General features: G+C 31.9%; 1 protein-coding gene across 41 annotated transcripts in view; it reads left to right on the forward strand.

The window, feature by feature from the left end:
* Window positions 1–12,927, forward strand: part of CHL1 (cell adhesion molecule L1 like) — a 200,645-nt gene that overhangs the window by 118,221 nt on the left and 69,497 nt on the right. For all 41 annotated transcript variants that reach the window (XM_035276117.3, XM_078351502.1, XM_002758566.6 and 38 more), the window contains 2 exons: window positions 2,076–2,181; window positions 4,271–4,458. In XM_035276117.3, the coding sequence (XP_035132008.2) occupies window positions 2,076–2,181; window positions 4,271–4,458 (294 nt within the window). The remainder of the gene's footprint in view (window positions 1–2,075; window positions 2,182–4,270; window positions 4,459–12,927) is intronic.

The raw sequence follows: 12,927 nt of genomic DNA on the forward strand, positions 1-12,927 counted from the left end.
AAGCAGAGAGTGGTTCAGGGCCTCCTCCAATATCACAGGTTTTAAGGTCCCATTTGAGACTCTACTGTAGAATAGTACTTATGTAAGTTAGGCCCTGTGTCTGTCTGCAAATTGCTTTTCTCATATTTTATTTGCCAAACTTAGGTCCCTGCTGCCGAACAATTCGCATTTCCTTATGAACCAAACCTGTCCTTTTGTTAGAGATTCTAAGAACTGTACTAAAACTTGGATGTCTCCTTTTGGAAAATATTGGGTGCTCATCAGCAGTAGATCTTTACACACATCATGATCTGTGTTTTATTCCAAAACTTAATCCAAATTTTATTTTCAGCATTAGTAAATCTATTTTATAGTTGCAGTTCTCATAAATGTAATTTCGCTGCTCTACTAGGTGAGAGGCAAAGTCACTTCCTACTTTTTTTTTTTTTTAACTTTTGTGAAAGAGTTTCTGTCACCCAGACTCAAGTGCAGTGGCTCAATCACAGCACACAACAGCCTCAACCTCCTGGATTCGAAATTCGTCCAGCTAATTTTTAAATGTTTTGTAAAGACAAGAGTCTCCCTATGTTACCCAGGTTGCTCTTGAACTCTTGGACCTAAGCGATCCTCCCACCTCAGTCTTCCAAAATGTTGGGATTCCAGGTGTGAGGCACCAAGTGTGACCCACTCCCTACTTTTTAAAATTGTATTTGTCAATGTGGTTTTGATTTGCATTTCTCTAATGACCAGTGATGATGAGCATTTTTTCCTATGTTTGTTGGCTGCTTGGGGGCTAGAGGAGGCATAGCAGGGGTTGGGGGGATTGGGGAAGGATAACATTAGGAGAAATAACCTAATGTAGATGACAGGGGGATGGATGCAACAAACCACCATGGTACATGTATACCTATGTAACAAACCTGCACGATCTGCACATGAACCCCAAAACTTAAAATATACTTTAAAAATCGTTAAAATTGTATTTGTCTCATAGATTATTTAACTTATCAAACACTAACAGAGTTTGTCACAAGATGAGAGGATATTTGAATATGAAGAATCCATTAATGATCCAACCTAGCAATAGAATAAAACCCTGCCTTAAAAAAAAAGAATCTATTAAAAACTAAAGGACACATTATACATTAGCCATTATTTTATAATAATGGTGATCAGTCAATTGAATTCTCTAAGAAAATGAAACAAAACAACGTAAACTCCCAATAGATAAATGAGAAAAAGTTATAAAATGAAAACTTGTAAATAAAAGATAAACACTAAACAGGCCCATGAAAGAACATTTATTAACAAAAAAAGGAAAATTAAAGAGAATAGAGAGTTTATATTTTCCTTTGTAATAAGTTGTAAACTATTCTTATTATTTTAAAATGCTAGCATTCAGTGGTGGCAAAAATATGGAGAACCATTCTATTTTTGTTGTTTGTGTATATATTCTGTGGTGAAATAATATTTACATTTACCTAGAGTCATTACCATTTGTGTTCATGCCTGAAAAATTATTGTAAATCATTAATTCAATAAAGGAAAAATCTATTTACTCAAAATGCCTATTGAAATATGCTACCTGGAAAGAAAAAATGGATAATAATTTAATACCCAGTAATAGAATTATTAAATATTATAGCATACTAGTGAGAAGAAATAATATAAAAGTGATAAATTAATTATAAGTGTTTACAGAAACATGGAAGACTAAAAAAAGAATTTTCAAAGTGACTGAACTAAGTGAAAATTTATATGCATGCTAACATGAATTGAAGCCAATAATTTTAATAATAGATATTTTAAAGTTGTGATGACATAGCAACTTTTCTTCTGCTTTAAAAATGGTTACAATATTCTGGGTTTAAATAGAATGAACACATATGAAAACATGAAATGATGGCAGTGAAGTGTATTCCTTAGAAGTAAGTACGTGTGGCAAAGAGAGAGTGAGATTTAGTCTATTATTTTCACTTTCGTATCATCCTTTCACTTATTAGTGTACAAAAGAGGTTTAAAGTGTTTCCATTATAAATTAACTTTGCCCAGTGTTTGAAGAGTCTGTGTTTTTAAGTAGATATTTTAATATTTAGTTCAACAGGTTCCAACAATCATAAAACAGTCAAAAGTCCAAGTTGCCTTTCCCTTCGACGAGTATTTTCAAATTGAATGTGAGGCTAAAGGGAATCCAGAACCAATGTGAGTATTCTTTCAAATTAAATGATTCTTTAAATGTGCTCTGTTCTTTATATGGTTCTTTACATTTACCATCATAAACTTGTTGGACTATAAATCTACACGTTTGAAGCTAAGGGTTTACAAAAAAATAATATCCATGCAAACAAAAATAAAGTTTGGTTATTTTACATATGTTCTTCTGCCATTTGAATTTATTTTGACCATAAACTAAGAGGTCTTGTACAAAATATTTAGAGTAGTCTTTGGTACAGCACAAATACTCAACAATCCCTTAATCTACAAATAAAATAGGTAGCTAAAAACTAGAAGATCTTTTTTCTAGTTAGTAAAATGTAGCACTTATTAAGTCAAAATAATAATATTTACACATTTGTAAATATAATTCTATATATATTTATAATTGTATGTCTTTAAATTTAAACATCTTATTCTGTGAATAGGTTGTTACTTGATTTTTTTTAAGTTGTCATAGAAATATTGTCATCTCAGGTGGCAGAATACCATTTGCATGATATACTACCATCTGGTATTATTTTATATTGTAATTAAATAATTGTTATTCTAGTTGATCATAATCACTGATGAGCTTTGCAAAATGCCTTCTGTGTGGGGAGGAAAAAATGTGGATTTATTGGAAGTGAGAAGGGAGAGGGAATATGAAAAATTCCCAGTATTAAAATTCTACATGATTCTATAGTGGAAAGCTAACCTACCTATTTTTATTAATCTGCATGATTATATTATATTCATTAAGAATGCACATATTTAATGAAAATTGCTGGTTTTTAATTATATCATGACTATTATTATTGCTTGATAATTTCATAATGATCATTGTTAGTGATCCGTTCATATGCTAAATTATAATTATTTCTGTACTTGATAAGATGGAATATATTCAAACAATATATGTAAATATGTATAGAATTACAAAAGAATATAGAAGAATTTATTCAATCAATATAAATATATTGATAATATAATGATATGTTAACATTAATTAACTGAATTATTATGTCAAAAGATAATACCCTACACTTGTCACCAGTGAAATATAAAACACACAGGGAGAAGTAAAATAAGTCAGGAGGGTGGCTGGGCAGGCCTACTCCTAATGAAGATACATGTTCATGAAGGTTTGTTATTCCTATTGGGAGAATAATCACTTAGATTAGTCTAAGAATATGGTGTTCTGAAATATACCCAAATTTACATGAGTAATTCTAGTATACGATGCTGAATACAATCTGAGAAGTCATTATTTGTCTATCAGACTGATGAAGATTTAAAGAGACTTTTAATGACATTGTCATAGAACTGACACTCTAGTACACTGGGGTGGGAATTTGTGCACATTTTCTTTCTAGAATGTAATTTTGCAATGTTTATCAAATACCATAAAAAGCTTTTAATTATTGATTTATTGATCTCATTTCTAAGGAATTGGGATAAAGAAATATTTGGACAAGTACAAAGAATAAACATATCGAGTTGTTTCTTACAATATTTTCATAAAACATTGAAATGGTTATAAGTAACTAAAATAGTAACTATATGACAGAAGATAACGTAGCTGTGAAAATTGACTTTAGTATCATTGTAATAATGGAAAAATTCAATTGGCCAAATTATATATTCAGAGTTGTCTCAAATATGTGACAAAATTCTAAAAATACTAATAGGAAATATTATCAAGTGTAATAATACTGGGCTTGTGTGTTTTGGGATTTTGAGTGAGTTCCTTACACATATACATATTTACATGAACAGAAAGTATATATGCTTCTTGTAATTTCCAGAATATTAATGATAATACTGCATTACCTTTCTAATTGAAAAAAAAATTTTTAATCAAAGAAAGAAAAAGCTACTTTCCATTTTAATCCTCTCATTTGTCAATCTATTTTATGGATAGTAATATTTCTCAGATTCTTCTGAGACCCTTATTTATATCCTGTTATAGTCTATTAAGTATATACTTATTACCATAAAGTGTCTTAGTTTTGTCATTTTTTATGCAGTTGTTAATAAATACTCTAAAAATATGTTATTATTTTTCAGGATTATTAAGTTTAGTTTTATTTTTTAGATTTACGTGGACTAAGGATGACAACCCTTTTTATTTCACTGACCCTCGGATAATTACATCTAACAATTCAGGAACATTCAGGATCCCAAATGAGGGACACATATCTCACTTTCAAGGGAAATATCGCTGCTTTGCTTCTAATAAACTGGGAATTGCTATGTCAGAAGAAATCGAATTTATAGTTCCAAGTAAGTATTATATGGGAATTTCATTTTACAAATGTTTTAGTGATGTGTTAAATAGGAGTTATATTGGGTTCCAATGAACTAAAGCAATTATTAATTAAATCAACTTATATGTGTCTTATATTTCATTTATAAGGAAAAATTTCCTTCAGGTCTTGACAATTAAAATTGGATGACCTTAGAAAGCAACATGATTTTGCTGTGTTTCAGTAACCTTTTATCTAACATGGAAAAACATAATAGCTGCTTTGCCTCATATGATGAGAATTAAACACATTATTAGTTAAATTCAGCTAAATTCCTCAAAGTAATAGATAATCCCAAAACCTCTCTGTGAACACAAATTTATTTTTTGACAAGGAAATTTGCTATGGGCCTGGCAACTCTTCAGGGCAACTGTTTTCTATGTAGCCTTCTCGCTGATCTCAGCTAATGGGAACATCATCATTCTGTGGTTACCTCATGTGAAACATGCCATTTTGGTCAAAGAGTCTGGGACAGGAGCATGAAAAACTGTATACAGGCTCTTAAATGCTTCTGACAACAGGTTACACAGGCAACTCCCACTCATGTTTTGTTAGATGGGGCAAAGCAAGTTGCATAGTTCCACCTAACATTGATAATACGATGCTCATTAAGAGAGGAGAACCAGCTATTGCTAATATTAACGATAAATAAAAATGATGTAAAACTGTAAGACATTTTGCTGTTATATAGGTGTTTATTGATCAGTAATAGTCCCCCAAAGTAGTTTACTTTATTGGTAGCATATTTGGCCAATGTTCATGGGATATCCATGACCACCTTTTATATTTGATCATGTTTTCCCCTGTTCTTAAGATCTCCACCATGACACAATTTTAGCCAAAGGCTTTATAGGGTAAATTGTAGTCTAGCTAGCTTCTATTCAGCAATTTCTTCTTTTAGAGCCCTAGACAAGAAAATATTTGAAAGAAAGTTCTAGGCCTTGCAAAATATGAACAGTTGATTGTGGGGGTGCAGAATGTCCACAAACTTCAGAAAAACAAATGATGAAGAATCTTTAACCCAAAAGTACAGAGAGGGCATTGTATTTAAATTGTTCTAATGTTCTTTTATAATTCTAGAGGAGAGAATGTAAATCAACTTTAGACTGAGAAATAAAGTGTACATCTTAAAATTAATAGAATATTTACACTAAAATTATAGGAAAAATGTTTTATCACACTATGTGGTTGATGGGAGGGGGAGAAAAAAATATAAGAAAGTAGAGAAAAAGAAAAAGTAAGAAATGAAGAAAGAAGAAGAGACAAATTCAAATGTATCACAAATCAAAGATAAAAGTAAATAGAATAAATGTTTCGAGTTTAAAAAAAAAGCTGTAAACTTTTTACAGTACATTTATCTAAACCATAAAAATACAGAATTGGCGAAGTGAAAAAGATGGAAAAAGTATCCCAGATAAATGTTTTCCAAAGGAAAGATAAGTATGGCCATATTAATATCAGTCAAAATTGACTTTATTTTTAAAAGCCTTCATGGAGATTAATTTGCTAGGCATATATAATATTAAAATGCATGAAGCAAAAATGGAACTATAAAGAGAAATAGACAAATTTACCATAATAAGGAGATATTAACATATCCTTTTCATTATTTGCTAACTCAAGCAGAGAAAAACATCAGTAAGCACACAGGGGATTTAAAGAGTCCAATCACAAGCTCCAGCTAATGAAAATGTATAGGCTATTATAACTAAAATCACAAAATGAATTTATACATTTTAGACTGTATAAATTTATATATTTGTACAAATATAACATTTTACACAGGGTAAAAGGTTATATTTGAGGACATACTTGGCTATGAGGAACGTATCAAAATGCAATTAAGTTAGAAATTGATAAATAGAAAACTTAAAAAACTTATATCTTTGAAAGTTAATAAATATATTTCTAAGTGAGTCTTCTGTCAAGTAGGAAATGACAAGAAAAGACAGAATCTATTTTGAAGTGAAGACAGTGAAAATTCTACATAACAAAACGTATTTGATGCAGTAAACACATTATTTACAGGGATCTTTATCATTTTAAAGACATATTAGAAAAGCTTAAAGGATGAAAGTTGATGATCTTAGCTTATTATGTAACATAATTTTAGGGTAAAAATCAATGAGCTAATTTAAGGCAACAGAATATAGAGAAAGGAGAAAATAAGATAAAAACAGAAAATAAATTCAAAAAAGTGGCATGTAATCTTTGTCATGAAAGTATTCATATTTACTAACAAAAAACATAAAAAGATCTAGATAAATAGAAAATAAGTAAACTATTTCAATTTATTGGAAGAATCAATACAGTTAAAATGCTCATTCTTAATGGATTGATATACAGAATTGAAATCAGATTGCAAATAGTTTGGTTTTTGTTTCTCTATTTGTGAAATGTGACCAGCTGATTCAAAAATATATCTGAGGAACAAAGGAGAAAATTTAGTAGAAACTCTTAAAGAATAACGAGTTATAGGAACTTCTTTTCATAAATCAAGAATCAGCATAAACACTTCAGGAATTAAGCCATTATCGCTTTGTGCAGGGTTACACAAATCAGAATGACATAGTCAACCCAGAAACAAACACTCATATATATATATAAACAATTGGCAGAATTAGCATGTTAGCGTGGATTTCTCTCAAGTAGACATCTCTGAGTTACTGAGATATTTTAGCATCAGAGCAGTGACATGTCAACCTGGAAATTATCCTTAGGAGCTTGGATTTGAATTGACATTCAGTAGTAAATGTCCACGAATTCTGGATCTGAAGGTATTGCCATGAAAACTGTGGTTGATAATTGTGAAACTATGTATTATATTTTTATAGTTAACTGAAATAGGTTAAGTCTAGAGAAAGAGACAGATTAAGTATCTGTTGCAGGATGCAAGTCATGAGGGTGATCCCTAACCTAAATTCTAGTGGTTGCTATGGAGACACAAAGGAAAAGGCAGCAGCTAGATCTATTGCAGAGAAAGGAATGGCAGAATTTGGTTTAAGATTCTGCAATTAAAGGATTTCAAAATCTTTTTTTATCTCATTATCTATGCAGACCAAGTGTAGAAATGAACAATGCAAGGATAATTCTGACCAGAATATGAGAGTATTGTATTAAGAGATGAGATGGGAGTTGGATCCGAGCTATTTTATTGGATAATTGCTCTGGGGTCTTTTTGTTTGTTTTTTGCTGCTGCTGCAGAAAAAAGCAAAATAAATGAGGTTTCTTATACATCGTTTCTAGCCTTTCTTGAAATTACTTCATCATCTGACAGCTTTCTGCAACCGTATATATTGAAGAGTAACCCAACCTAATCTTTAGGAGTTTATCAATCAGAGACAATTTAAAGCTTCCTATAGTCTTTAATTGATTTTTCTCTTAAATGCTAGAGAATTGATTCTTCTCATTTATTGATAGAAACTTTGTGTTTTAAATGTTAGAGTTTCTATTTCTCAATCCCCTGTTAACAAACAGAAACCTTTGTATACAATGTTCAGCTTTGTATTTTCAACAACATTGCAGTTAAGTTTTCTAGGGAAAGAGTGAAAGAAAAACAACAACCACCAAACAAACAGAATGTACCACTTTTATATGCAAGAAATACTATTTAACTAAATGTGTTATCCAAGACGTAGCATAGGGATTTTGTCAGTGAATTATTCAACATTCTTTCTGAAACTCCCATAATACACCAGCCACTTTCTAGTAATTTTGGATTTAACAGTGAATAAAATCAAAGACTGTCCTCAAGAAATGTACATCCTGTGCATGCATATGGTGATTGATCTGGAAGGAATGGGAACTGTTTTCTTGCCTTTATTATCTAACTGTCAGTAAAATTAAAATGATAATACAAATAATCCTAACTTGGCGGTTGAATACTACTCACCCTTCAGCACACAGATCAGATTTCTCCACTTAGCATTCCTAGCCTATTCCAGCCTAGATTATTCATTTTTCTGAGTTTTTAAACAAATTTTTTGTTTGTTTTTGTTTAGAGACAGGATCTTCCTCTGTTGCCCAGGCTAGAGTGCATAGGCACAAACACAACTCACTGAAGCCTTATCCTCCTAGGCTCTAGCAATCCTCCCACCTCAGCCTCCCCAGTAGCTGGGACTACAGGCGTGTAACACCATGTCCAGCTATAAACAACTTTTTTGAAGTATCATTTACATATTATAAATTTTACCTGTTTTAAGTATATAATTAATAATTTTTATATATTTTCTATTTATTTATTTATCTTAGAGATGGGGTCTTGCTATTTTGCCCATGCTGGTCTCAATCTCCTGGCCTCTGGTGATCCTCCTGCTTCAGCCTCCTGAATAGCTGGAATTATTGGCACATGCCACTATGCCTAGCCAATGGCTTTTTTAGTAATTTTTTTTAGTGAAATGTTACTATAATACAGTATGAAAACATTTCCATTACCACAAAAAGATTTCTTGTGCCCATTTGCAGTCACTCTCTGTTCTTACCTCCAGGACTTAGGCAACCACAATTGACTTTCTGCCTTTTTAAATGTACTTTTCCGGACATTTCATATAAATGGAATCATGTACATGGTCTTTTCCATATGTCTTCTTTCATTTAGCATGTTTTGGAGGTTCACCCTTGTTGTAGCATATATCAGTAGTTTATTGCTGAATAGTGTTTCACTATGTGGATATCATTTATTGTTAATCCATCTACCAGCTGATGAACATTTGAATTATTTCCATTTTGAGCTATTATAAGTAGTGCTGCTGCAAATTCCCTGGGTTTTTAAAGCATTTAGTTGTGTACTGTTTTGGACAGTCTATCTATTGTCATATGTATTAATTAGGATCCTTAAAAATAAGAAAAATACCAGCCTATCATATTGTTCCTGTTCTACATTGCCTGATAGTTGTCACAAGAATGCATATTATACTTTATTTGATTGATTTATTAGTTGATAAGCTGAAGAATAAAAGAATGAATAAAAGTAACAATGCAATTTGCACACACTATTAAAATAGTCTAAGAAATAGCAGACAGGGATCAATCTTCTATATAATAATTTAATGAAAACTAATTAGAAAAACTCATGTTCTAGGTTTCTACATTTGTTATATATAACTTCTTCAGATTCTTCGGGACAATTTCCTTAAGATAAAGCCTGGCCTTTTACCACTCTGATTTGGGAGGTAGGAAACCTGGGTGTTGTAAGCTATGTTAAGTTCTCCTACTAATAAGTGCAAACCAACCAAAACAGATCAATTTGTTCAATTAACAGAGCAACTTTGAATTCTAAAGGTTTAATTAAGTTCAAGGATTTTACTCTGATTCACCAAAGGATGTGAATGCCTGGAATGAAATGGGCTGAATTGGGTGTCCTTCCTTAGCATGAATTCATTATGAGCTCATAGACTGAAAGGTAGTGTTATTTCTCTATAGTCCTAAGTGGATTAATGGGGTACTCTGCAGGAAATGGGAATCAATTAAATCTCTTTACTGACGGAAACTGGAGTTAGTGGTGATAAACTATGTGCACTCAGTAGCATGCATTTGTGACAATGATGGCAGACTGTGAGCAATTCGCCAAGCATATTCAAGTGAAATGTACAGCACTCAAAAGCTCACCAGGCCAGTCCTATAAACAGAGTGCCAAGTTGAAATAGATAAAGCCTTTCGGTATAGGAAGATTTGTCCAATGATGTAAAAAGGGAAAATAATTCAATAAACAAATCATAGGTTCTACATGAAATGCACAGCGTTTCCTTCCCTCAGTCTTTCCATCTTCTCTGAAAAAGTTAATTCAGATAATTGCACAAAATCACAGAAGTTGTTAAGATGCAGGCTATAGAGAAAATCAGGAGCAGCAGCAGAATAAAATTCTCTGTCCCTTTACCCATCTTGTCTCTATGCATTTGGCTGTACCATGCAAAGTGAAAGTATTTGATGAGTAGCTAATATGTATTGAGTAACTTTTAAGTGCGTGGTCCTATTTTAATCAATTTACATGACATATTTACATTTCAACATAAATCAAATTAGTAAGGTGTAATTACATTTCCCGTTTATGAATAAAGATACTGAAACATATTAAGTGGCAGATTCAAAAATCACATAGAAAGAGATGAAGCCAGGACTCAGGCCCAAGCAGCTGACTTCAGTGTTTATGGATAACCTGATGCTACGTGTGTTGCCTATACTTTGATGACTCAGGTAACGTATCCTATAGATGAGCAAAAAGGCGTTGAACTTCTTTGTTGAAAATACCTTGATAGTAGAGTACCAGAATCATCTAGATATAGGAAAATATAAGGAAATCTCCATTTTATTCCTTGAGTGCCAGATAAAGATAATCTGTAGTGTTGTGTAACATGGTAGTGGTTTAGATGCCAGTGGTTTCTTCGTCAAAGTGGTGAGTTAGCATGAATCGTATTTAGTTAAATTTCCCTGATACCATTTCACTACTATTCTTCATTATTAAGCATGTTGGCATGATGCGATTACACAGCTTAGGTTTTATTATATCCCTATCCTTAAGAAACGCTGGTGAGGTGTTTGAGGAGTCCAAAGAGATGAATTCAAAGGATTCTCAGATGCCAAAGGAAAACAAGTGAGATAAAGAAAGGTAAAGATACTGGTCTGAATCTTCGTAACCAGTTAGTTTTCTAGTGCCTAGGCTAGAACCTGGTTTATCCTTTGAATATCCTATAAATATAAATTCTGTTTTCAGACGTCTTCTTTATTTCAGGAATGAAGATATTACTTTTCTGTACATTACATTGAAATAATTGGGATGATGAGTTTTCAAAACTCATTGACAGCACCTAAAGTCATAGAGCTCCTGCAAATTTTGTATTTGCAGGTTGGTTGTGCCTTGATAGTTCTGGTGTTAAGACTCATGTGCAGCTAACTTGTCTGTAGTAAAGGCTTTCCATGATAGATTTTAACTTGGGAAGTTTTTAAGAACCTAGATATGAATATATTTGAATGTCACTTATACCCTTGGAGTTAGTTGTTGCCAGAAATCTGTCTATGACACTAAATGATACATGTGAAAGCCTATTGGAGAAGAGTGAAAAGATAGATGCTGTCATATGCTTGCTTTGCTGATGCAATAGATTAATATGGCATTATATAGAAAGGAAATTGATCTCATCTAGACTTGGTTATAATGGGATTTCTAAACATTCTTAAAGTTCTGCTTAGGTAGACTGTTACGTGCAAGTTGACTCTGATCCCTTTGCAGAGAGGCCATTCAAGATCAAGTCCAGTCTTTAGACAAAGTAAAGTGATTTTGGTTTTGGTGTCACGAAGTATCCATTGAAATATATTGGCAAGATAAAGGAGTGTAGTTGCCTCATATACAATTATCGTTTATAATTTACTTTTTAAAGTATTACAGTTATCCAAACTCAAAAAATACTAATGTTTATCACCAGATAAACACAGTAAATGCCACTGGTTGAAGTTATTGTTAAATAGAGTTATCTCTTTATTTGAATTAAGGTATCTTCTGTTGTTATAGTAATTAAATTTCACATTTATCTGTTAATGTTAAAATTTTCACTTCTTGTCATGGCATCAAACTCAGTAAATAGTTTCAAAGTCAAAGGATAAGACACAAAACAATCCTGCAAAATTAATGTCTTTTATATGTCTTCTAAACCCTTAAATTAATTGTTGTATAAGTATGCATCCTTGTTTTCCAATATTAATTTCATATTTAGTTAAGAGCTGTTCCCAAGATTTATGGCATGTGATAAAGGTTTTGGCAGAGTAATAAATTGTATTTTCTTTTTTATTGTTGGTGCCTTAGAAGCCAGTTGAATCACAAATTTACATTTTTAGAATTAGAATCGTATAATGTAGATTTACTTAATGCAAGAATGAATAATGCTTCACTGGCAGTACTGTATGTTCAAATTGCTAGATTTTTTTTGAATGCTCTCAGGGAGCAGCTCTCCAACTAGGGATTTATACATCTTATTAATTAACTACCTTAGATATTATCCAGTGAACTGTGTATTCATATTAGGTACTGTACAGTTTGCTGTTATGGAAGTGGGTTACATGCCCTTTCCGTTTTCTAATCCATATTTTACTTCCTCTGCTGCCCCTTGTATCTGAGTATAAATAGATTCACCAACTACTCAACAGCACCATGAACTTCAATGCCAGTGTTTACTGGGCTTAAATTATAGCAAATAAAACTAAACAAGTGGTTTGAATTTGGAGATTTGGGTACATATTTTGTATATTACTATGCCTTATGTATATAAGGTATACTTTCCAAACAACCAAAATGTTTTCCATAACATTTGCTGTCAGTCAAAGCTGAGACTTTACCAAATAGCTGGCATGATATTTTATCTACAAGCTCTTAATGTAGTGAATGTACTTTCTTGACATTTGAGGGAAATTTCATGCTACCTATAGTAGAAATGTGATTCAAAGATGGTTGCTATTT

Source organism: Callithrix jacchus, chromosome 15 (assembly GCF_049354715.1).
Source record: "Callithrix jacchus isolate 240 chromosome 15, calJac240_pri, whole genome shotgun sequence".
Classification (NCBI taxonomy): Eukaryota; Metazoa; Chordata; class Mammalia; order Primates; family Cebidae; genus Callithrix; species Callithrix jacchus.